Genomic DNA, 25319 nt, shown 5'->3' on the forward strand with positions numbered 1-25319 from the left:
ACACACACACACACACCAGAGCAGCGACAGACACAACAGATCAATGCCTGTTAGTGTGTGTGTGTGTGTGTGTGTGTGTGTGCGCGCACACACGTGTGGCTCATCTGCATATATGTAAATGAGCTCTCACTCTGCCATATGTTGGTGCAGTGACTTCATCTCTGTGATTATGGAAATGAGGCCTGTGTTGGACGGTTACGTAAACGCCGTCTTTCAAAAGGAGGTTTAGCAGGAAATTACATAAGACGCCGTTGTGAGGCTATTTACAGCCACGGCGAGCGGCGCTCTGCCGACGCCATCACACCAAGACAATGTGCCGTGTTTATGGCAGCATGAGGAGAGGGAATCGAACAGCGAACGCGAGCCGAGCGGCTGATGAACGAAGGTCTGTGGCTGCTCAGTTCGTCCGTCCTCCAGTCCTTCACGAGTCCACAGAACCTCTCGACCAGCGACGTCCTCAGATCTGCTCCTGGGTTCACCGTCACTCACTTCCTGTGTGCGTCTACGCTCTCTGGCCTCAAACAGCTGTCCACGTCCACATCTGGCCCAGCGCAGCTCGACGTCCGTCCTCCGTCACGCTGCACCGCCGGCTCGCGCTGACAGTAATTCATGAATATCAAAGTCTTCTGTTCTGTTCCACTTGGCTCTTGTTTGACGCGCTTGATTCAGATTCGCTCTCGTTGACATAGCAGCTAATACAGCGTGAACGAGCTGTGGAATGAGCTAATGAGGACACATGGACACGCAGAGCCGGAGCCGGGAACCGATGACCCTCCTCCTGATCCTCAGCCACCTGTGGACCTCCTCGGTGCAGGATGACGTGTTTGCACGGCATCTTTTTGTGGAATCGCGACATATCGGGCTTCAATGACGCTTCAGATCGCAGCAGGAGGAAGCTTTAGTTGAGTCGCAGCAGCACGAAGCTCATTGGATGAACCTGGAACGAGATCTGCACAAAGTTCAGCTTTGTTAGCAGTTTGCTCATCACTTTGTCCCGTTGATGAAGCTCAGCTGGATGTCGGTGTGCGTCTCTGATGGCTTCCAGAGATCCAACAGAGATCCATTTTTGTCTTCCGCAAAGCAGCAAGGCCCTTAAGATGGTGGACGGTTGATTGACCTCACTTGGTCCTAAGTAGCTAAAGAGCTAAGTGGACCCACCTCGTGTGATGCTGTCTTTCCCCTCTCAGTGGCTTAAATCAATGGATTGGTTCTAAGCAGTTATTGAGCTAAACAGAAGGCGTTCTCAGTGGTTCTGCGCTCGCTGCCGAGCTGCAGAGGATTAGCTGATGGCGGCGTCATGACAGATGCGTCTCTTGGCTTCGCTGAGGAGGTTCTGCACGGTTCACTGAGCAAAGACCACTAAAGCTCAGGAGTGCCTCTGATAGCATTAGCATCGCAGGCCGCTCAGCAGGGCCGAGATGATACGATTGGCTGAGTTAAACCTCAGTGGGTGGAGCTACAGAACAACAGTTTTGAGGGTCAGGTGCAGATTTCTTGGGTCCAGCTTTGGTTAAAGTGATTGAGCACATGGTCTGTCAAATAAAGGTCGACTCTGGTGGGACTCGAACCCACAACCTTTGAATCACTTCTCCTGTGTTTAACTAGAAGTCCAATGCGCTATCCATTGCGCCACAGAGCCACATGGAGCACTGTGGACAGGGGCCTGGAGTCCAGGGCACAGAAGAGCTTTAGGGTTGTTGGTTTGAGTCCCCGCTGAAGGAACCTTTAGTTTTATGTTCTCATGTGGCTCAAAGTCAAAACCAACCAAAGCTGCTCAGAACGTGTTCAGACCCTTTGAGGCTTATTGAGCTTAAACATAGTTGTAAATCTAGAAAGATCAACTCTGGGATTCAAACCCACAACCTTTACATCACTTCCCCTGTGAGTGTGTAGAAATCCACACTGTGTCTTTTTGTTGGTGGTTTGCTGTAGAGAATTTAGTCGAAAGTGTGTTTTTCGGAAGTATCCAGAATCACCTGAAAAAAACTCAACATTACTGCGTCTGCAGTGATTTCAGCAGTAAACCAAGTGATTATGTGTACTATGTACTGTGAGGCTGTTAACTGTCATTCATTGGCTGGTTTGTCAGATAATAATGAGAAAAAAGGAGGAAATAAGACCAACAAATGTAGAATTTCACACCAAAAATGACAGTTTCACATGTTTTATTTCAGTATCTTCATTTTAAATATGATACACACACACACACACACACACACACACACACACACACACACACACACCGACCTCCTCACCTTTCCGCCTCGATGCCCAAACAGCCCTTTGTTCTCTGAACTCACCATTGTCCACCTGTCAGCCAATCACAGCTGCTATTGTGATGCAAACCAGCCAATCAGAGCACCGTATGTACCCCCGAATGGACCAATCAGCTGGCAGCAGTCGCTTACCATCTTTATGACACGCCCACGCCTTTCTTTCACACACACACACACACACACACACACACACACACGCACGCACGCACGCACGCAAGCACGCACGCATGCACACACACACACACACACACACTCACACACACACACACACACACACAACACACACACACACACACACACACACACACACACACTCACACACACACACACACACACACACACACACACACACACACACACCCTGCATAATTGAACTCAAACTCCCTTCACTTTCTCTTTTGTTTAAATGTCCACGCACACGAGCTAGCTGTGTGTGTGTGTGTGTGTGTGTGTGTGTGTGTGTGTGTGTGTGTGTGTGTGTGTGTGTGTGTGTGTGTGCGTGTGTGTGAACTTCGTGCCTCCTGACCTTTCCTGCTACATCAGCTCCGACCTTTTTAGCGGCAGCGAGTGCAGCGTCGCCGCTTTAATGTGACACGCTGAGAGCAGAGAAACAACAGAAAAGGGTCAAATGTTCTGTTTCTGATCACAGGCGACATTTTCTCACATTTCCACTGAACAGAAGTTATGAAGCAGGTGAACAAAACAAACATGTCTCCAACCCTCACACGTCTCACCTTTCTCAGACAGACAGTCCCAAAGAGCGAGAGGACACAGGACCCATTACGACCAGTAAGATCCTGTCAACAAAACTCAAAGCTCTCGATCTGCTTTTTAACAGTACGTTCGTGTGGACAAGCGGACGGCCGCAGCACGAGCACGTAGGTTCAATACCTCAGACGTGTCTCCAAACGCCTTCATGTCACCTGGAGGACACGGGTCTCTGATGGTCCTTCAGCTCACACAGTACTGCAGTACTACAGTACTACAGTAGTACTGCAGTACTCATGCTGCACGAGGAACCAACAGATTGTTGCTTTTGATGATTTCAACGATAAAAAATAAAACGAGTCTTAAAGTTTAAAATCTGTGAATGAACGTGTGTCTGCATGTGAAAAGAGTCTGCGTGTCTCTGTCTGTCCTCTGGTGGACAGCGTTCACCTCTGTGGAAACCTGAGGGCGCGTTTGATTCATCAGATGGAGCGAAGACGGGCGGATCCATCTGAGGAGAATAAAACGAGCGCGCCTGAAGAGAATCACATTATTCAGAGAAAGACTTCTGTACCGCCTCAGGTGGCGAGCAGCACGGCAGGAGGGAGGCTGAGTGTGTGTGTGTGTGTGTGTGTGTGTGTGAGTGTGTGAGTGTGAGTGTGTGAGTGTGTGTGAATTAATTCTCTCATGTGTGTTTAGGCTGACTGTGTGTGTGTGGTGTGTCTCCTGTGGGCTATGAAGAGCACTGAAGGTCACACAGTTGTCTAATGACTGAGCGTGTGTGTGTGTGTGTGTGTGTGTGTGTGTGTGTGTGTGTGTGTGTGTCAGACAAAGACAGCTGAATGTCTTCCCAGTGTTTTCGAATATACGATGATATTACTGTTTGAAACAGGTGTGAAGGGAGCGAGAAAGGGCGAGAGACATTGAGACAGAATGGTGTGCTGCTGAGAGAGAGAGAGAGAGAGAGAGAGAGGGGCTGAGTGAAAGACAAGTGGATGAGGAGATAAAAGAGACACAGAGGGAGGACTGGAAGACGGAGACGTTACATAATGGTCCCAGCTCCCTGTCTGTCTGTCTGCTCTGCCCCCTGCTGGTCACACCGACACACTGCAGCTGCACCTCACAGCCGTGAATATCCAATCAGGCTCATTATTATGTAAGCGGGCTGACCAATGGCAGAGACTCTGAGTGAGTCTGGAGGAGGAGGAGGAGGAGGAGGAGGAGGAGGAGGAAGGATGCACTACACATCCGTCCACCAGCCTGACCTCCACACCCTCAGCACTGAGGAGCACATTCAACCAATGGGCTGTTTGCCTCACAGTGACCCCGGTGCTGCAGGTGAGAGGTCACCTGAAGAGACAGACTGAGAGGTGGTGAAGGTGTAGCTGTGCCTCATTAGAGCTGCTTTCACCCCAAAACAAGCTGAGGAAGGTGGAGCTGAAGCTCACTGAGCTCCACCTGCAGCAGCTGCTGAGTGACTCATCCACCGAGCGGTTTGGTGGCAGCGGCGTCTCGGCAGACTGAGGACGTTTCGTCCACAGACTAAACTCAGACAGCTGAGATGTGGACCAGCTGATCTGAGCGGTGGACAGAGGGAGACAGAGGGTGAGACTCAAACCTCCCCCCGTCTCAGATCAGATCAAACTAACGACATTCCCATCAGCCCCGGCTGTGCTTCATGTTCAGTGCTAATTAGCATTTAGCTCGACGCAGCAGTTCAAAAACACCTGGTTGATTTCACTGTTTCCTTCACATTCACGTCCAGTAAAAATCCAGAAGGCTGCAGGTTGTTTATGTTAACCTACGCTCAGAATCACTGCAGTAAAAGTACACATCATCGAGTAATACTGTGCAGTGAAAGGATTCATAATGTGTAAACATCAGCTACGCTCACGAGTTTTCAATAAAGTATGACTGAAGCCTCCCTGGACCGTCTGTCTGCTGATCAGCACTAAAAAACATTCAAAACACTCAGCAGCAGCACATGGACACTGGACAGTGTTGAAGCTCGGCCCAAAGAAATATGTCACACTGCTATCAGCCAACAGGGAGACAAAAGTAATGAGACCCAGCCAGTAAACAGAGTATTGAGATCACAGCCAAAGGCCAGAGAAAGGTCTGAAACACAGTGCAGAGGAGACACAGTATTGAAACCCAGCCGACGTGGAGAGATGACAGCAGAGCAGGGAGAGAAATGAAACCCGTCCAGAACGCCCTGCCAGTGAACTCCAGATGGGGGGGGGGGTGAAGAGAGGGGAGAGAGAGAGAGAGAGAGAGAGAGAGAGAGAGAGAGAGAGAGAGAGAGAGAGAGAGAGAAAAGGGGAGAGAGAGAGACTCTGACGGAACACGGGGGGAGAGAGGGAGAGGGAGAGAGAGAGAGAGAGAGAGAGAGAGAGAGAAGGGGGGAGAGGAGAGAGACAACAGAGACACACACTGACAGACAGCAGAGAGAGGGACAGACTGGATGTCTGAGTCCTGCTCAGTCTGGGCCTTCGAGACATTTTGCTGATTCATGCTGAGAGAGACGAGGCAGCAAAAGAGGAACAGCGTGCACACACACACACACACACACACACACACACACACACACACACACACACACACACACACACACACTCCTGCTGGAGGAGGAATAAAATAAGACAAATGTTTTCTTGTTTGCATTAAAAGTGTGGACTGACTGTGAACTCCGGCTGTTCCTTCGACTCTTCGGCTCTTTAATCTTCATCCTCTGATGATCTGCTGCTGTTTCATGTCAGACCGTTAATGATCGATCAGATGAGAGGGGATGAAAGGGAGCACGGCCATTGATCTGCCATTGATCGTTGATTGATCTTCCCTCAGAAGTCAGACTGAGCGAACGTCACATCAGAGAAACTGAACATCAGAAGTAACATGTGAAGTATTGAAGTATTCTTCTACCTTCTGTGAGTTTTAAAACTCGTTTGTCCTTTCAGAAAAAACAATTAACGATAAAACAAAGAAGAAACGAGGGAAGAAAACATGAAAGTCTGAGTGAAACTGTGACACATCCAAATATTAGTGATTAGAAATGTCTTCACACCACTGTGTACATTTAAACTATATCCTACAAAATACTACCACTGCTAGTACTTCTACTGTAAATCACTGACGTCAGCTGTGCTGCTGCTGTGACAGAATGGAGACTTTCATGAAGTCACTTTTATTCAGCATTGACTTTGATGTGAGACAGTTTCAGTCCCTGCAGGCTCGTCCACTGCTGTCCTTGATGTCCTCACACGGGTACATGTGTCTTCTTCAGAGGAAACGTGTCTTTTCTTTTCCTCATCAACTCACAGGTTCACTGGAACTAAGTACTTTTACTCAATACTGCACTTAAGGAGGCTGAAAATTCAACATACTTGTACTTTAGTATTTCCACTGTGTGCAACTGTAAACGTGTACTCCGCTGTAGCACAGAGGCAGATGTTGTACTTGTAGTGTGATATTACAGAATATGAAGATTAAAGCAGCCAACAGGATAAAAAGTAGTTCAATGAGCTCAAGCTGAAACATCTACAGCTGGAAAACACGTGAACGCAGCAGGAACATGAATACTTCAAGAAGGTCTTTGAAGTGGAGTATTTTCACAGTGTAGTTTTAGTACTTTTACTGAATAGCTGAATGCTTCTTCACCGCTTCACACGTCGCTGCTGACACCTGCTGGCCACACACCGTCACTGCAGCTCATTCTGCTCTGAGCACGAGGCTGCAGGAAGTTTCGTAACTGAAGTAAAACCTGAGAAAACACAAACAGCTGAGGAATAAAGAGCAGTAAAAACTGTAAACTTTGTGTTTTATGGCAGCAAACTGTTTGACTTCCGGAGCAAATCGGAACATTTTTAAAGTTTTAAAGTTTCCGTTTTCTCTCGGTGTCTTTTCTGCTGTCTGCTTCACTGACACATCATCTCTGGACATCCGGAAACTGCACAGACAATAAAATTAAATCTATTCTGACAAGAGACCAGATACAACAAGATCAAATGTGTCACTTTTTCTCTAAACTAAAAACAGGATTTAAAATGTGACAAAATAAAACCTTTAATAAACTTCATGAGAAGCAAACAGAAGTCCCAACAAAATAAGAGCATCTTGAATAAAGAGGGTCCTCAGCTCAGTGCTGATGAGGCTGTTTGAAGAGAAGTGAAAATGAGCACCTGAATGGGATGAAATGAACACATTAAAGTGAGTCCAGTGAAGTGAACAGTTTCCACCTTCAGCTCAAAGAGTCAAAGAGTTCAGGAGCTCAAATCAAAGTCCTCATTTCTCCTCATTAGCATGTTAAAGCGCCGCCGGCTGTTTGATGCGGCTCCGCTCTTCACCTTAAAGCTGGACCGTGCAGGTCCCCCCAGCTCTCAGGCCTCAGCAGTCCACTGTGAGGATGGACGGAAGCAGACTGTCGGACTTCAGCATCGAGCGCATCCTCTCCCCGCAGCTCGGACTCAAGCCGCCGCTCATGCGCTTTTCACCGGACGGATATCTGCAGGGAGCCCCCGACGGATTCAGCCTGGACTCACTGAGCCTCAGACCTCCCGCGCCGGTCAGGGTCCCGGTCCCGATGCCAGGCTTCCTGCAGCACCGAGGGATGAGCTTTGGAGAGGCGTTTTACCCGTATGCACCCGGCCTCCATCACACTGACTTCAGCAGCGTTTGTTCAGACTCCGGAGTGTTCGTGCGCTTCATCAGCCAGGACGCAGCAGGTGAGTCTGAAATGTTGGCCCACAAAAACTGACCTCAGTTCAACTTAAACAGAGCAACTTTCATCAGTTCAAGTGTGAAGTTTTAGGAACTTTTTCAAAGTTTCATTTAGGATGAAAGAAACGCAGATCACAAGTTCAAGTCGAGCTTCAAAATTCAGTTTGACTTTTTCGCGCGTTTTCTGTTTTTTGACTAAATCACTGAAATGTTTCTTTCTTTCTTTCTTTCTTTCTTTCTTTCTTTCTTTCTTTCTTTACCAGCTGCTCAGCAGTTGGCAGGTTACCATGGCTCCCAGCACACCGGCGTGCCCGCGCACTCGCAGGCTCGTCAGAAGTCCCGGTTGAGGACGGTTTTCACGGACAGTCAGACCAAACGGCTCGAGGCGCTGTTCGAGCTCACGCACTACCCGACGGTGGAGGCACGCGCGGAGGTGGCGAGGAGCACCGGGCTGAGCGAGGAGACCGTCAGGGTGAGTCCGACGACACGATGTCCCGTGAGGCCACTGTAGGCTGGAGAGAGACTGATGGGCTGCCGCGCGCGGAGCTGCGTAAAAGCTCTCCACGTTACATTTTACGCATGACGCGTAAAACGTTTTCTTTACGGGGAAACATTATTTGACTCATGTTAATGTTGACTACATAACTTCTGACAGAACTTTTCTCACTCTGTGTTTCAGGTTTGGTTTAAGAACCGCAGAGCCAGGCGGAAGCGGCAGCGCAGCGGGTCAAAGGTCAAATCTCCCGCCCGTCCAGACAGCGCAGGAGCAGAGAGGAAGCCCTTCACCTCCTTCCTCTGAAGCTGAGGGTCCACCTGCCGCTCAGAGGTTCACACTCTTCTGGTTCAGGGGGTCAAAGGTCAGCTGACTGCATCCTGCTCAGGGGCACTTCGGCAGGCTGGACCTTTGCTATCCCGTAAAAACCAACAGTTTGTGGCTGCAGCTGCTCTGATGGGACTGCTGCTGACCCCACAAACATGTTAACTGTGATGATGCGTTCAGAGGCTGCTGGGAAAGTCTGACACTTTACACTCCTGAGGACATTTAACTGTGAAATGTTTCTTCTCCACTGAGAGACTCCTAGTTTTCTACTTTTAACTTATTATGTAATTTATGGAAATCAGTGTATTAAAGATGCTGTTTGTAGGTTTTTGAACACAAGCACCGTTTGGAATAAATGTAGTTATCATGATATGAATTCAGTCCTGTGTTGGTTTTCATTTTTAGTTTTTGTCTTTATATAAACTGTGTTTCGAGAACATCTGTATGAACTGAATCTCTGCGTGATCTCTGAAGCCCTTTGCACTGAAGCAATATGGGAAAAGAGAGGGAAACTCAACCTCCAAAACGTTTAGTGTGAGTAAAGCAGTGGACAGGAGAGGTAGAAAAACAACATCAAATTCTTTATTATATTCATAGAGTTGTCACTGTTATTATTAGAAGCACTTACATGCTGATGGGAAGAAGATACACATACCGAAAAACTCAAAGCAGAATATACTGAGACAGGAAGTCACAGAGAGAGAGAGAGAGCATGCAGTGAGTGTCTGTCAGGATGAGGACGTCCGATGCTCCTTCTCCCCTGTTTCCTCTTTAACGTCCGTCAGCGTCACACACTTCTCAAACAGGAGTAACCCGCACACACACGGACTGTGACCGAACACAAAGTAACACACACGCACTACAAAACAAAAAGTACACTTAGTGAAGTTATCAAAAAATAGGCTATATACCGTTTATTCTTAAGACGTATTAATGTTAAAACAACCAGTGCTGAGTTAGTTTCTATGAGAATGACTTCAACATTATATTCTCAGACACGAACACCGATCGATTATAGAGGATTTAAAGGGCCGGAGCGGCGAGTCTGAACGCTTCAGCTCATCAGCTACAAATCGACAATCCCGATCATCATTTTCCAATCAGTCTGTGATTGATCTCCTTCTTCACAGGCAGCGATCGTGATGTGAATATCAGCTTACAGAGATTTGAGATGTCTCCTTTCTGATGCGAAGCGACTGCACTTGAAGTGTTTGAAGGCAAAATGTCAAATAACGACTCCTGCTGGTTAACTCCTGGTACTGCAGGTGTGCCGATGGCTTCCAACCCAAGAAAAAGAGTCAGAATATAAATGGTCTCACTGTCGACCTTTAGCTCGAGCAGCGCTAACCACAAAACTGATGTATGAGGGGGGAAATGATCATTTTATAGGCCTCAGGTATAAAAACATTTTCTTTAATTATTTTTTCCATGTGACTAATTTGTGTCCACACCAACAAGATTTCTCTTAAACCAGTCAGGGATACTGGTTTAAAGTCTCTGTGTGGAGCTGGTTGAGCTTTCTGCATAAAACATTATTGCCATTTTGGTGGTGGTAGTGTGATTTCGATGTAACTGATGTCCAAATTCTGTTTTTGCACATTGTTCATCTTCCTGGCAGCAGAAAGCTATCAGGCGACAAATGACATGAAATCCTTCAATTTGCCACCAGGTGGAGACAAACAGTACAGAGATGATTACATTTTGGCATAAAGTTCTGCAGCTGATTTTCTTAGAGCTGAGCAGGAAGTGAAGTCTGCCTGGAAACAAGGAAATACATTTTGGCTACAAGTCTGCAGGACACACGAGTTTGTAGTTAAAGAGCTAAAACAGACAAAACCGGCTCAGTCCTTTAAATTGATCAGAACAGAGAATATGTAATGAGGAAATCTTAAGCTAACGTTTCGTTTGTTGTGAGATGATTAACCAGTGACTCACTAGTGACAATTAGTGGCCAAACCAGAGAAAGCTCCACATTTAGACAGCAGTAAGAACACTATGTTCACCCCGACACTGGGACACTGACTGTACTGTACGTTTACTGTACAAAGACAAACCTCACCATCACTGCGCTCCACTGACGTCTAGGATGAAGGAGTCAGCAGATCCTGACCCTGTGCAGCTTTAGCAATGAACAGCGTGCTGCAGCAGTTTACAAGGAGCAAAACACTTCCTGTGTGTGAAATTATAAACAGATGTAAACTACAACATGTGGAGTTTCTGTAGTTCATCTGGCTCTTCTGCTCAAGTCTGGATGGGTCAGCAGAGAAAGGAGCTAATGGCATCAATGCAGGAAGGTAAAGCTGTGAGTCGTCTGCATATCGTGTGAACGAGACGTCAAGATTCTCACATTTACAAGAAACTGTTGTCCAGAACTTTTTACGCACAGTTTCAAAGTCTGTGCTATACTTCACAAAAGTGGCTAAATGTTCCATTTCTGTTCAACTTAACGAGCTGAACTGCAGAACGCTACCGGGGCCGGACTTTGAGTTTAAAATGCTAAGCTGATCAGAGCTGAGTTCACCCATCAGGACGCCACACAGACCTCAATGCACAGCTCGTAGGAAAGCTCGGGAGGAGGCGGAAGCTTTCGTGTCTCCTTCAGCAGCGACGCTCAGAACAAGAATGAAAAGCTTCGGCCTGATTAAACTCTGCAGCTGGTTGAGCTAAACTGAGCTCCTGACGAGTGACGAAAGCACTGCAGGGCTCATTAGTAAAATGCTGAAGCTGATTCCACGGCCACAAAAAGAACAATCATCAACAGCAGTGTGCAGGAGGAGCAACCACAAAGAGTCTCCCTTAGCCGAGGCTGCAGAGCTCAAAGACCGGCTGAGAGACACGCTCGTTCAGTATGCTGAGAGTCCACACAGGTCGGCCTCAGAGCCTGCTGCATTGTGGGACTTTAACAACAATTTCAGGGTAGTTTTCTCCTCTTTTGACACTGTTACAGGAAAGCCAAAGGTCAGCTGGATTTTGAAAAACCTGTAAAAAAATGTAAATGCACCTGCACAGGTAGATTTCTCTGACTCGCCTAGTGATTTCCTCAGCCTGAAAGCTTTCGAACGTTTGTCTCTTAACGTCTGCGGCGGCCTCGGCCATCAGAGCGTGTTCGCCTCTGCGTTGGTGTGTAAAGAAACATGAACACAGGAACCAGCTGCACCGCTGACACACTGCTGAAAGTTTAACATGAAGCACACCAAAGTTTAGATTAACTGTGTTTTTGTCTTTTTGCAGATGCTCACGGTCACAACACGCACTGAAGTCTTTTACATGGAGGAAGAAGGATGGGGGGGGGGGCGGGGGCGGGGGCGGGGGGTAGAGACAAATATCATGGCCTCTCTGGAGTTTATCCAGAGTTTAACTTTCTGCTTTGGGAAATTAAAAAGCTCAAGATGGAGGAGATGAGTGTCTGATGATGTTTTAAAGCTCAGATTAGCTTTAACTTTCAGACGTGACGCAGCAACACAGAGACGTGAACGTCACACGTGGGGGGGCTGGAGACACTCGTCCTTTTGGGTCTGTTAGCACTTTTGGTTGACGACAGCTTACGAATGCAGCTCCTTACGAGATTTCTATAATATACTTTATTTTATCTGGATGGACTAATGTTTGTATTTGGCTTTATCTATTAAAGACTGAGTTCACTGGATCAAATCAAATCCAGCCGTGAAACTTTAAGACAAACTTCATCGAGTTGGACTTCCTGTAGTAAAACCCTGTGCGAGATATTTCACACAAACCTCCAAACAGACAAATTCTGCCTGTTTCACACATCTGAAAGACAACAAATATTCAGTTTGACATCTGAGGTTAAAGCATGCAGGTGAGAAAAGGTCGACAGATTCTGGGACTGAGACGTGATCAAAGCACCGACTTCCTGTTCCAGGTGTGACCACGTCGCTCAAAGACCACAAGCGTGCGGCTCTCGTAGTCTCCAACGCCACCAACACACAACTTGATATCTGATTTTCTACAGACACTTTGAGTAGAATCAAGGTGACGCACTGTGTTTTCGAGCAGGTTCATGCCTCGTGTCTGAGCCACATTGACCTGTGGCTCAGAGGAACATACAGTCGTGCCATTTGGCGAACATCATTGGACGAAACGTGACGAGCGTGCAGACTTCTTGGAGTCAACACGTCGGCATTATTTCCTAATTTCAAGCTGCTGCTGGTTCATTTCCCAAATCGAGTAGCAGCAAAAAGAAAAAGGTGTAGCAGCACAAGCTAACGTGGTGTGATTGTTTTTATCCTCAGAGGAAGCAAACAGACGTTTTTCTGCCCCAAATACAGACACAACACAACAAATGAACCGAGCTGAGACGATGAGATGAGAACTGAACCAAAACCAGAGGACTTGTAAAGTGTAAAGAGAATATTTTAGGGGAATTGCTTTAGCAGAGCTGGATTCTCAGCTTCATTAAAGGAATGCAGGACATTTTGATCAATACAAGGCACTATAGATTTTGCTATAGAACGGCTAAATTAGAGGGATTCGGGCTGAGAGTCAGAGAGAGAAGAGGGACGAGGTGTCACGACAAGTTTGACTGACGACAGCGAAAGTCTGCAGAGACTCAGAGAGGAAAGCAAAGTAAAAGATGAAGAGAGAGAGGAGCAGAGAGGAGCAGAGAGATCGATCCGGTGGAGGAGAAGACGGAGGGCGTGGTTAGGACTGCATCTCAGCACGCAGCATCCACGGAAACCAACAGCAGAACAGCAACCTGGAGCAGGAGGGAGAGGAGGAGGAGGTGAGGAAGAAGCATGAGAGAAGGAGAAGGGCAGGCAGAGGAGGAGGATGAAGAGGAGGAGGACGTTTCAGTTAAAATACAAAGTCAAGGCGAGGCTCTGTCACACAGCACGGTCTGCCTGTCGGCCCTCTCTGGTCTCACCTGGATATGGAGCTCTCTGAGGTCAGGTCTTTAGGGGAGCGCATCGTGTTGAAGTTACGTTTGGGCTGCGACACTGCAGGACACAAACACACAAACACACAAACAAAAAACACACAAACATCAGGCCGTTAACGACGTTCAGGCGACGCTTGGGTTTAGATTCAAAGGTCGGTGAGATCTGACCGCCATCACCATACAAACCTGCAACCCAGTGATGCTGTTTCCAGGTCTGACCAATCAGAACATGAGACGAACACTAAGACACGTGCACCTGAACTGACTGTTTGAGTAGAATCAGCCATCACAGGTGGCAGCAGGTACAAAGTTAAGCTAGCTGACAGTCAGAGCTGAGGTTTCTTTTCAGGTTTAGGTAACTGGGCTGTTTCAGAGCCGGCTGATTCTCTCCTGTGAGCCTCAAACACCTTCTGTAAGTCAATGAGAGACACTTACTGGTGACTTGGTGGACTTTCTTCACCATGGACTTGTCGTTCTGTGAGCCGTCTTTAGGGCCTCCGATTCTGACAAGACGACAACAACAACGAGGACCACAGTCAGTTTATTGGTGATTTTAAGATGCTGCATGAAACTGGATCAATAAATTCAAATAACGCTCAGTAACTTTTTGTGGCGTCTGCTCACCTCTGGACACGGGAGGGCGGAGCAAACACTCCATATTTGGGCAGGCAGCTGAAGTAGCGGACTCCAAACACCGAGCCGTCATGTTTACCCGTCGGCTGATCCAACTCGATACCAAACCAGTACCCTGCAGGGACGTGGACAGGCAGGTCAGCTGATCATCACAGCTACAACAATAACACATAATCAAGAGGTTGTCCTGATGGTACAGTGGCCATTTTAGGACATTTCCACTGTCAGACTGAACTCAGCTGGAGCTCTACTTTGAGCTGAACAACAGTTACATGCTAGAATGCTAATATTTAGCATTAGCTTCTGGCCGCAGCGTCCAGCAGAGAATCAGCCGCAGACCAGCAGACCGACCTGGAGCGAAGTCGGTCTTGCCATAGAAGCGGACGATGCCGTTTTTCTGTCCAGCCACCAGAACCTGATCTCCAACCTCCACGTTCAGTCCCTCCGGATCCAGACTGGCTACTGACGCCTTCTTCCTCTGGGCTGCGAACACACAGCAACACGCTCGATGACGCACCGATAACAAACACACTGTGCTGTCCAAACGTGAAGAAATGCGAGCTCTAACATGCAGTGATACCTTTCTCCTTCTCCTTCTTCTCTTTGTCCTTCTTGGTCTTTCCGGCAAGGCGGGAGGCCAGGTCTATGCGGGGGGTTCGGGGGGTGGAGGTGACAGATGACGGTGTCTGATCCACAGCCTTGGAGATCTTTGACACCGGAGCAAAAATCCCTGCAAAGGACGAACAGAGTGAAGCCTCGAAGCTAAAAGAGACGCAACGAGATGAATCCACGTCCAGTGTTCACTCTCAACCCTCTTCAACAGCAGTAAGTTAAGAAACACAGTGTCACACTACAGTCTAATATTAGCATTTCCAGCTCGCTGGTCCAGTCCAGCAGACAGCAGGCTAACAGTCAACAGTGCACCTCTTCATGTGCTGCTGCACGTCTGCATTGCTGTAACTGCCACAGAAGCAGCAGATCTTTCAGTGTGAAGCAAACAGGAATGAACGTACATTCAGCATTTAAGCTGAATTTAAAGTTTCTGCTTGAGGAGGAAAGACACAGACTAGCGGAGCTGTTCTGATCAGGCGCAAAGGCAGCAGCTGTTACCTAGTTTAGGAGGGCAGATGAAGTAGCGGACGCCGCCCACGCTGCCGTCGTTCTTCCCCTCCGGCTCGTCGAGCTCCACACCGACCCACTGCCCGCTGGCAAACTCTGTGGTACCACAAAACCTCAGAGTGCCGGTCTGACAGAGAGACAGGGAGAAGTCAGAGGTGAAATCTTTACAGACAGAGTGAAGATAAACAGATTTGAGAATGAGAGAGAACTTGTCATGTGACAGGAAGTTGGCGTCAGAACATTCAGGAGGAAGCAGCAGAGGTCTGACCTCAAAGCAGTGAAGAACACTGAGCTAAGTCTGAGGTCCTTTAAAAACAGTGAGTGCATCCCAGAGTCTGTCCACCAGAGAGCGCCGACAAGCTGATTTTTCACAATTGTAAGCAGCTCGGCGTTGCTGCGTTAAAACATCAGGTTTTCTCCTCAGCCTGCCTCTGACCTTCATGTCGTCCAGCTGGATGCGCTCGCCGAGCTTCAGGCCCAGCGAGGACAGCATCAGGTTTCCTGGGATGTTGTCGTAGTTGGGCAGTGTGGCTCTGGGAAGGTTGCAGCTCAGAGGGACGGCGTCCAGCAGCAGCTGCTTCAGCTCTTTGGCCACCATGGCGGCCTCCGCCTTGTCCAGACTCATGTCCATGGGGTCGGGAACCACGTCCGCTGGAACCAGACCCTTATCATTCTGCAGCGAGACACGAGTAAGAGAAGGGAAAGACAGAATATTAGTATGAGTGAAGCGAAACAGAGAGACGATTCAGAGCGATTATCGACCCCCAGAGAAGGCCAAGTGGAGGGTTTTTACCCGGACGGTGGGGTTGGCGCCGTGCTCTAACAGACATTTGACTGCACCCAGACAGAGGTTGGAGGCAGCGATGTGGAGAGCTGTGCCGTAGTGGAAATCACTGCATGTGGAGTTCAACACTGTGGAGACGACACAAGAGGAAGAGGAGGTTAACCCCAACCCTACCAGACACAACATTAATAACTGAGCACTGAGCTGCAGCTCTGAATACAAACACTGTGTGTGTGTGTGTGTGTGTGTGTGTGTGTGTGTGTGTGTGTGTGTGTGTGTGTGTGTGTGTGTGTTTGTGTGTGTACCTCTGGGTTTGCTGGCTTTGAGCAGGACTCGGATCAGTTCTGGGACGTCGAAGTAAGCGGCGTAGTGCAGAGCATTCATGTTGGTCCAGCGGCTCCTCAGACTCACGTCGGCGCCCAGAGAGATCAGCTGACTGCTGAGACGCAGCGCTGCCGCCGGGTCGCCTGCACACACGGTGAGGTTCAAAGGTCAGCTGCAGCTTCATGGCGGCAGAATCGAACGTTGGCTCAACGCACAGTGTTTGTCAGGAGAATCAGTTCACTGTTTTGGTTCTTTCACTGGTTTCCAGTCAGTTAAAGCTAACATAACGGCAGCTAACCTGATCACCTTCTCATAAACGCTGATAAAAGACTGATGGATCCACGTCTAATGAGCATCTTACCGACTCCGTGTGCGCCGGCCTTACAGCTGTAGTGAAGCAGCGTCATGTCGGTCAGACCATCGCGGTCGTTCACGTGGCAGCCTCGCTTCAGGATCTGAAGACACAATGACAGCAGCTCAAAGACACCATTCTGTCGTCGGCTCAGAGCAGCTGAACACGCACACACACACACACACACACACACGCACACACACGCACACACACACACACACACCCTGGAGGAAGACCCTCATTGTAGGTGTTAACTAAATATGAGCATCTCAGAAGCTTTAAGCTGGCTGACGTAGCGTGCTCCTCAGTTCCACAGTTACCTGCCGCTCAGGTGAACGGGATCATGTTGTCTGGATGCACGTTTATTTGAGGAGCTTCAGCTCCAGTCTGACTTCAGCTCTCTGTCACGTCATTTATCACCTGATCTGCCCAATTAAAGCCAAATTAATGACACGAGGCTTGAAAGCAGCGAGGTGACGGCGTCTGTCTGAGGCTTCCCGCCATCGCTCGGCCTCCGTCTCACTTCACTCCGTCTTCGCTCCTCCAGGCTGACTCAGCTTCCTGCTGAGTCATGGTAGAGCCTCAGTTGCTTCCATCTCTCTCTCTCTCTCCTTTCAAGTGCATGCAGCCATTTTAACTGGGTCATTACCACCATGTTTGTGTGTGAGTGTGTACTTGCATTACTGACATTGTGGGGACTCACTTATTTTGGACAAAGAGGTCCCCACAAGGTTGAGCTAAGGTTAAGATTTAGTCTCCAGGCAACACATAAATGAATGTCTTTTCTTTGGTGCGGCAATAAGCAGTGACTACAGGTGTGTTTTTAAAAGTCACCTGTCAGAGATTTAACCAAACACGTCACTGCAGCAGAGGCACAACGTGACACAGCAGAGTGACCTGCTCATACTCAAATCAATCAATCACTCAATCAGATCAATGTGTGTCCACGAGCCTGAAGCTAAACCATGCAGTTAATTACTTCAGTTAATACAGACGAAGCATCTAAATCCTGCATAACAAGCTGCATTTTCCCCTGGCTGAACTCAAAGTGTGCACACAGTGAAGCTGGCAGCCAAACGCTGAGTGGCAGGTAAAAACCAGCTCCGCCACACCTGTGCACCTTTCATACCTTAAATAACCTGTTTGGCAGCTCCACTGCTGCAGCTCTCACTCCTGTTTTAATTACGTTCAGATTAGGATTCAGGCCTTGGAAATAATGAAATGTGAAGAGTCAAGAGTCGCTTTGCTCTTACAGCTCTGACAACAGCTCAGCGGGACTGCATTGTTCTTTATCTGTGTGTGAGTGTGTGTGTGTGTGAGTGTGTGTGTGTGTGTGTGTGTGTGTGTGTCCAGAGGACTGAATCTGGGTCAATGTGACAATGACCGCCGAGTACAGATACAGGCTACAGGCCCGAATAACTAGGGCAGGCGATACAACTGCTTAAAGGTTTGAGAGAGCTGCAGCTTTGAAGTTAGCCTCTGTGGTTTTACTGCTAGCTTCTTTAGCATTAGCTTCTCCTTAACCCTCTCCAACAGGCAGGAAACATCAGGGTCGTATTTAAGTCAGGACTTAAATCTGCTGCGTATCATCTGCAAAACAGATTGTGTGTGGCTGTTTCTCTGAGACGAGTGCACTCTTTTACATCCTGCAGGCTAATAATGGCTCGCCTATCTCCGCTATCTGGAGGTAGAAGCTGTAAATCTGTTATTCAGAGATCTGCAGCCCAGAGGGGACTCAGACCAGGCTCATATTGATCAATGCTGCCTGTTTGTGGACATGCTGTGTAAACCAGGAAGGCACCTCAGGTCCTTCAGCACAAGTCCTTTGGTTGTTGTGTTATGTGTGTATTTGTATTTGACTTTAAGCTAGCTGCGCTAACACGCTGAGTGCAGAGTTGGTTTTGGGTTGTTGGTGCATGTTCTCACCTCATTGCCGATTACGTCAATCTTGTGCTGCACCTGGGGAACCCACTGACGCACGATGGCGAACAGCTCCGGGATGGTGGTCCGAGGATCCATGAGGATCTCCAAACAGGCCGGGTCATTGGGGTCAAAGAAGGTGAAGGCTGGAGACAGGTGGAGGTAGGAAAGTTAAACCCAAAAAGAGACCATGGGACCATGAATAGCTGAAGGAGAAACAGAAGCATAGTTGAGGGAAGAGGAAGCACATCAGGTAAAAAAACAGATCATTGGCGATGGAGATGCCAGGAGGTTTCGGCCTCCGTCATCAAATCAGAAGTGACCTGTGAGCTCTGCATTTTCTCTTCCTGCCAGCTCTGCAGTCTGAGCTCGGAGGCAGATTTCATTTCACCGGGTATCTGCAATCAGCTTGACAACAAACGTCACGTTTCCTGGCGGTCTGCAGCTCAGGAGTCCTTCAGCGGATGACAAAGTGGTTTTAGAAGTCCCGCTGGAAACAGTGGTGTCATCTGAGCTGGTTCATACTGGCACCTCTGTGGAGGGGGTCACGGTGACAGCAGGCGGAGAGAGGTTGCCCGCACACACCTGCAGCCACACGGCCCTTTGTGGAATGAATTTGCCCACCCCTGCTGTAGCTGGTTAGCTTAGCAGTCAGCTGTCACTGTGGCTGGTTAGCTTAGCAGTCAGCTGTCACTGTAGCTGGTTAGCTTAGCAGTCAGCTGTCACTGTGGCTCGTGACCAGGTGCTGAGGATCGAAGAGTAGATCGACTGGTAGATGAAGAGCTTCACCTTTAACCTGAGCTGCCACCACAGTCAGAGCTAACATCACAGCTGCCCTCCGACCTCAGAATCCAGTTTACCTTCATTTGGAAACTAGACCCTGAAATAATGATTGTAGCTGAGGAGGACGGCTCAGTGTTCACTGCTGGACAACAGAGGTGGCCAGAAAACACACACACACACACACACACACACACACACACACACACACACACACACACACACACACACACACACACACACACACACACACACACACACACACAGTGTGCATAATGGAGTTGGCCCAGTCTGAGTCTGCCTGATGAATATCAATGAGCCTGGCGTCCTCCTCAGTGGGTCCAGAGCTGGTCAAAGCTGGTCGATGGCAGCTGTCGGTCATACAGACTGTGAGCACTGACGTCGTCTGTGACTCTGTCTTTACTTTAAAGCTTCATGTCCGTCTGTTCTGCAGCCACGTGCAGAGTCTGCTGTTGTTTCAGGGGAATGAAGGGCTGAGCTCTGCGGTGTGTTTGTGTGCTGCTGCTGGCTGAACGAAGTGAAAACCTTTCGACAAACAACAGCGTCGCTGTTTGTGTGACCCTGAACGCACCATGAAACTCCTTAAAGAGAGGCCACCACTGAACATCAATGCAGCATTTTAAGGCGGTATGACACACTGTCGTCTTTGGTTGAGCATGGATTTAAGTCAGTGAGACGTACCGCTGCCCTTAGGCAACACTGCCCGGGCAGAGAGGTAAACCATTGTGTATTTAAGGTGGTATGAACTACTGCAGTCTTTAGGTAAAGTATAAGTAAGCAAAGGGATATGACAGTATGTATTTAAGGTGGTATTCCATAGTTTATGAGTAGCAGTGTCTGGACAAGTTTGGCAGTGTGTTTGAGGCAGTATGACTTAGGCAAGTGGTGCCTGGGTGTAAAGACAGTGGGTACTTAAGGTGGTATAACAGTGTGTCTTTGGGCATGAGATGTATTATTTTTAAGGTGGTACAACAGTGTGTAGTATTGAAAGTGGTATAACAGTGTGCATTTAAGATGGTATGACAGTTTGTAGTATTGAAGGTGGTAGAACAGTTTGCATTTAAGGTGGTATGACAGTTTGTAGTATTGAAGGTGGTATAACAGTGTGCCTTTCAGGCAGTATGACAGCGTGTATTTAAGGTGGTATGACGTACTGTAGTCCTTGGGCAGCGGCGCCTGGGCGGACGGATGCACCATGGCTCGGCGGCGTGGCTCGTGAACTGGACTCTGGTACTCGGACACTGACAGCGGCTGCGCCTCCAGCTCGGCGTCTTGCTCTCGGTTGGCCGCTGGATCCTCCTCCTCCTCCCGCTCCTCTCGCTCCTCCCGCTCCTCTTCCTCCTGCTCATCCTCCTCTTCGTCTTCCACCTCCGCCCTCTCCTCCTCCTCCTCCCTCTCCTCTTCTAGTTCATATTCCTCCTCGTCATCGTCCTCTTCTTCTTCCTCTTTGTCCTCCTCTTCCTCGGTCAGCGCCTCCTCCTCCTCTCTCTGGACCCTCCCCTCCTCCTGCTCCTCCCGGTCGTGCCTCTCCTTCTCCTGCACCTCCAGGTTCTCCTCTTTAGTCATGATGAGGGATGCTGCAGCTGGGCCTGCGAGAGACGATAAAGAAAATAAACTAAATCAAACCGATAAGGAGCCGTTATTAATGTTCACAGATTCCCATTAAAACAGCTGCATTTTCTAAAAGAAGCAATTTAAACTGATTTAATATAAAAGTCTAAGAGGCAGCGACAGTCAGGCCTCACCTTGTCCACGTAGCTTGAATACTGAATCTCTGTGTACTGAAATGAAAAGTTAAACGTCCCTGAAGCTTTGACTGTTCTTCTAAAACATCCAGCCTCATCACATATGATCCCAAACACCACACAGATTCAGATTAAAAAACTAGTAATGGTGGAACAAGAGCACAGGAAAACCATTTATATTTCCCACATTGGGATCAATAAATTAAAGTCTACGTTAAACCTGAACCACGACTGACGAGACATTGGACAGCTCGTCTTTTAAGTTCCTGCTCACATCTCAGGAGAGCCCATGAAACCACCACATGCAGCGTGTTGGCTGTAAAATATCATTTCGCAGAGCAGCCGGTGGGTCTGACAGGCGTCCAATCAGGCACCTCGGACTCATCCGGTCTGAACCAGGTGAACCAGCACGCAGCTCCGCTCAGAGGCTGTGCTGAGGGTTCAGGTTGAAGCAGCTGCTCTGCTTCGGTTTGGTCTGATCTGCTCCTCCTTCCTTCCTCTGCTCCTGTTCTGCATCAGAGGAGTGCTATGCTTAGCTCTGGAGGGTGTGTGAGAGGAAACACGGGAAATCAAGCTAATTGACCCGCTGCATCGTACTGATAATGCTCACGCTGCCTGTCCATCATTAGCTGGCGACAGGCCTGACTGGATTAAATCTACTCTCCACTTTAGCAAATGGACGAGATGCTGAAATCCACCCAGCAGCCACTCCCTCCATCATCAAACCATCCATCTTCTCCTCCGTCACCAGACATCCGAGGCGGAGGGAAAACACGCAGATGGATTTCTAACCTCGCAGAGAAAGATTCACTTTGCATGTCTGAATAAATTCATAAACGCTCCTGATGTGATGGTGGATCATTCAAACTGGACTGCAGTCAATTTTAAGAAAAAAAGAGTGTGTTTTAATATCTTAAAGGCAGCTTTGTCCTTAATGTTCTGATGTCACTTGAATGAAACATCAATCTGATGGATCAACACAACACAAATCTTAATGGAACAAAAACAGCTCTCCAGAGCTGAAGCTAACCCACCAGCAGTGACGGATATTTTCACTCTGTGCACAGAAGCTGTGCTGGAGGCTGGGTTAGCATGATGCTAACCCTCAATGCTAGGGTTATCATAACCCTGACCCTGCACGCTAGGGTTAGCATGATGCTAACCCTCACAGCTTCAGCTCAAAGGAAGATCATGTCTGCATTTTGAATCCCTCCTCATCTCTCTGATTGGCTCAGTTTATTTCCCAGCTGGTGAATCAACGGTCGCTGTCGACCGTTGCAGCAAAAATCTGAATCTCTGAGTAAGTTTGAGAAGCAGGCAGTGATTCAGCGTCCTGGAACCAAGTCCAGTTCCTCCTGCGCTGCTCTGGACCTTCGCATGAGATGTAAAATTAAAATGTGTGCTGCATAATCGTCCACTTTGAACTGAATTCTTTGGGACACAGAGGCTTCCAGTCCACACGGATCAGAAACCTGATTATTAATTCATCCTGAGCGTGAGCTGCAGCGTGAACGACGCCACATACAGAGCAGAGCAGCCAGCTAAGGTCCTGTCCAGTACAAGAAGCCAGTTCAACCAGTAACACCCCCTTTAACTGTCTGCCCACGTTGAAGGCTTAGTGCACGAACGCACGCACGCACGCACGCACGCACGCACGCACACACACACACACACACACACACACACACACACACACACAGATCAGCCTGCAGGTCAAACATGTCTCTGCAGTCTGAGTCGTACAGTCTGATCCACACAAACAGCAGCTCTGTTGTTTTTAGTCAGCTACTGTCTGCAGCAGCAGCAGCTACATGCTAAGCTAACGGATGCATAAGATATCCACACAGGTGGGATTCAGATCTGTAGAGAAACAAAACTGATCAACCACGATCACATTTGACTTCAAAGTTCTTGTGAATGCAGCTCTTCAGTTTGTCGATGGAGCTTTGAACGTTACATACTGTGTCGAGTAACATGTCGGCCGCTGACCTCAGAGCAGCTACTCCGCCATCACAAAAGCAAAGCTTGTTCTGCCGAGATCACAGAGTAATGAACACGTGAAAATAACACGTGTCCTCTCCGGCTTTCCGTACAGCAGACGTTGTCTGCGGTGACATTTGGTGCATTTAATTTGTCTGCTGAGAGTAATTCTTCGTATCTGTACGGTGCTTTATGTAATCTGAGGGCTCAGCTGGACGATTCCTGCCTGAACAGAAGAGTCATCAGCTGAGGCCACGACAAAGGTTACGCAACATGACCGTATGAGTCAGCAGGGACACACAAAAACACACACACAGAGAAGATGTGTGTGTAATAACCAAAATAAATTTCTCGAAAAATCAAAACATTGGACGGTTTAGAAACTCTGATCGATCAAAATGAAATGATCGTCTGCTGAGGATCTCTGGATGTACGAGACGTGTCTTCCTCGAAGCCTTGTGCTGAGTTTGACTTGACGCTGTTCAAACTGAAGTCGACCTGACGTCTGAGGGCTGAAGTGCAGAACACCTGGAGCACGATGCTGACGTGAACGTGAACGAGCGAGCAGCTCATCGCGGTCCATCGGCTCAGCTCCAGCAGCCTGTGACCAGGAGACATGCTGAGCAGGAGGTGAGTGAAGTTTCTGACATCAGGAAACGGACGGACGGAAAAACGACCAAAAGAGAATCAAGTGATGCTGAAGGAGCAGCCAATCAAAAGCAGAGCATCATAACAGGCATCCAATGAGGGGGGGTCATGTTAAATGTCTCTACTTTATGATGTTTTTGTCCTTCCTGCATTTTCAATATTATAATGATATGATGGATAGATCCGTTATATGTGTGTGTGTGTGTGTGTGTGTGTGTGTGTGTGTGTGTGTGTGTGTGTGTGTGTGTGTGTGTGTGTGTGTGTGTAATCATCACATACTGGATTATATTCTTATAACGACCTTGTGCTGGTCAGCTCCACCTGGTTACAGACTGGAGGAGCCTCTGTGGGAACACTGGAAACACTGGAAACGAGCGTCAGGACCAATGAAAGCGCGTCTTTAGCTGCGCACCCGCAGGTCTTCAGCCCGCTGTTTGACGGCTCCGTCCGTTGTTTTTGGATGATTTGAAGGGTGTGTGAGCACCATGTGATGTGCGCCAGCAGGCAGTGAGAGGCGGAGGAAGGCCATGGCAGCATCCTCCTCCTCCTCCTCCTCCTCCTCCATGCAGCCTCCATTTTACAACAAACCAAAGCTGAGACACAACATCGCAGAAAAACACGAAGAGGAGACTCAACCCGCGAGCGGCAGGGCCTCAGTTCACACCCAGCAGCCATGTTTGTGATGCAAAGAGACAGAAAACACGAGAGACCGACTGCGACAGCCGCCGTTTGCGGTTTGTGCCAATGTGCGTAGTGAAGGGCTGGACCGCGGCAGACAATGAACACACGCAGAAGGACAGAGAGACACGCAGAGGGACACGCAGAGAGACACGCAGAGGGACACGCAGAGGGACACCGAGGCGTGGACGGTCGGACCATCCGGATGCTGAAAACAGAGGATGATGGTTCTGACAGAGGCTGCCCGCAAACAGCAGCTTTAATTCAGAGGCTTGTGTTTGAGCTGCGCCCCTCCATCCTCTGCCTCAGCATCTTCATCCTCACAGAAACAACAGTCTGAAAACGAGTCACACCCACCCACAAAAACAAGCTGGAGGTGTTTTTACCTGAAAACAAGCCGCTGGTGGTTCGACGACGAGCTTCTCTCCTCTCTGATCACAGCAGCGTCGACTCTGATGCTCCTCTCTCTCTCTCTCTCTCTCTCTCTCTCTCTCTCTCTCTCTCTCTCTCTCCGCTGCTTCCAAAGCTCGCTCCACCAGTCTGCCTCTCTCCACCGCCCCCTCCCTCTGTCCATTCAGTGCATGGCGCTGAAGCTCATTGGCTCAAGCAGTCATGAAATACACAATGAAAGACACATGAAGTGATGACAGGTTGCACAGGATAATAATAATAATATTAATATTAATAATAAGTCTGCGTGTCTCTATTATGGTTTTATAATGTCCTCACATTTGTAAACAATTTCAGAAAAAGAAAAAAGAAAAACCTGCGTAAAAAGTCTCAAATTCCCCAAAATGTTTCCAACATCCACATAAATGTCCTCATTTGGGAAATAATTTCCCAAATTGGGATCAATAAAGAAACCGTCTCACTCTCATTGTGTCATGTCGGTCCTCACAGGGTTAGTTCACACCC

The 25319-nt window shown here is 48.4% G+C and overlaps 2 protein-coding genes and 1 non-coding gene across 3 annotated transcripts in view; all 3 read right to left on the reverse strand.

Moving 5' to 3' along the window:
- The window catches only part of capns1b (calpain, small subunit 1 b), a 193456-nt gene that overhangs the window by 97041 nt on the left and 71096 nt on the right, over positions 1–25319 (reverse strand). The gene's annotated exons all lie outside the window — the stretch shown is intronic.
- On the reverse strand, positions 1548–1639 carry trnar-ucu (transfer RNA arginine (anticodon UCU)). Its single transcript is given in 2 exon segments — positions 1548–1583; positions 1603–1639. It is a non-coding gene; the product is annotated as a tRNA-Arg (tRNA).
- Positions 9081–24952, reverse strand: clip3 (CAP-GLY domain containing linker protein 3). Its single transcript, XM_070969935.1, has 14 exons — positions 24791–24952; positions 20508–20942; positions 18559–18698; positions 16642–16735; positions 16262–16423; positions 15966–16084; positions 15609–15845; positions 15164–15299; positions 14634–14783; positions 14405–14536; positions 14045–14168; positions 13856–13923; positions 13406–13478; positions 9081–13237 (listed from the first exon to the last, which is right to left on the reverse strand). The coding sequence occupies exons 2-14, from the start codon at positions 20917–20919 to the stop codon at positions 13183–13185; spliced, it is 1902 nt and encodes a 633-aa protein (XP_070826036.1). The 5' UTR covers positions 20920–20942; positions 24791–24952; the 3' UTR covers positions 9081–13182.

The sequence above is a fragment of the Chaetodon trifascialis genome, chromosome 9, assembly GCF_039877785.1.
Source record: "Chaetodon trifascialis isolate fChaTrf1 chromosome 9, fChaTrf1.hap1, whole genome shotgun sequence".
Taxonomy (NCBI): Eukaryota; Metazoa; Chordata; class Actinopteri; order Chaetodontiformes; family Chaetodontidae; genus Chaetodon; species Chaetodon trifascialis.

Coding starts and splice junctions, on each gene's coding strand:
- clip3 (XM_070969935.1), bottom strand. CDS start 20,919: ATGACTAAAGAGGAGAACCTGGAGGTGCAGGAGAAGGAGAGGCACGAC. Junction 16,085..16,261: donor CAAAGCCAGCAAACCCAGAG/GTACACACACAA, acceptor TCGTCTCCACAG/TGTTGAACTCCACATGCAGT. Junction 14,537..14,633: donor GAAGAAGGAGAAGGAGAAAG/GTATCACTGCAT, acceptor GTGTGTTCGCAG/CCCAGAGGAAGAAGGCGTCA.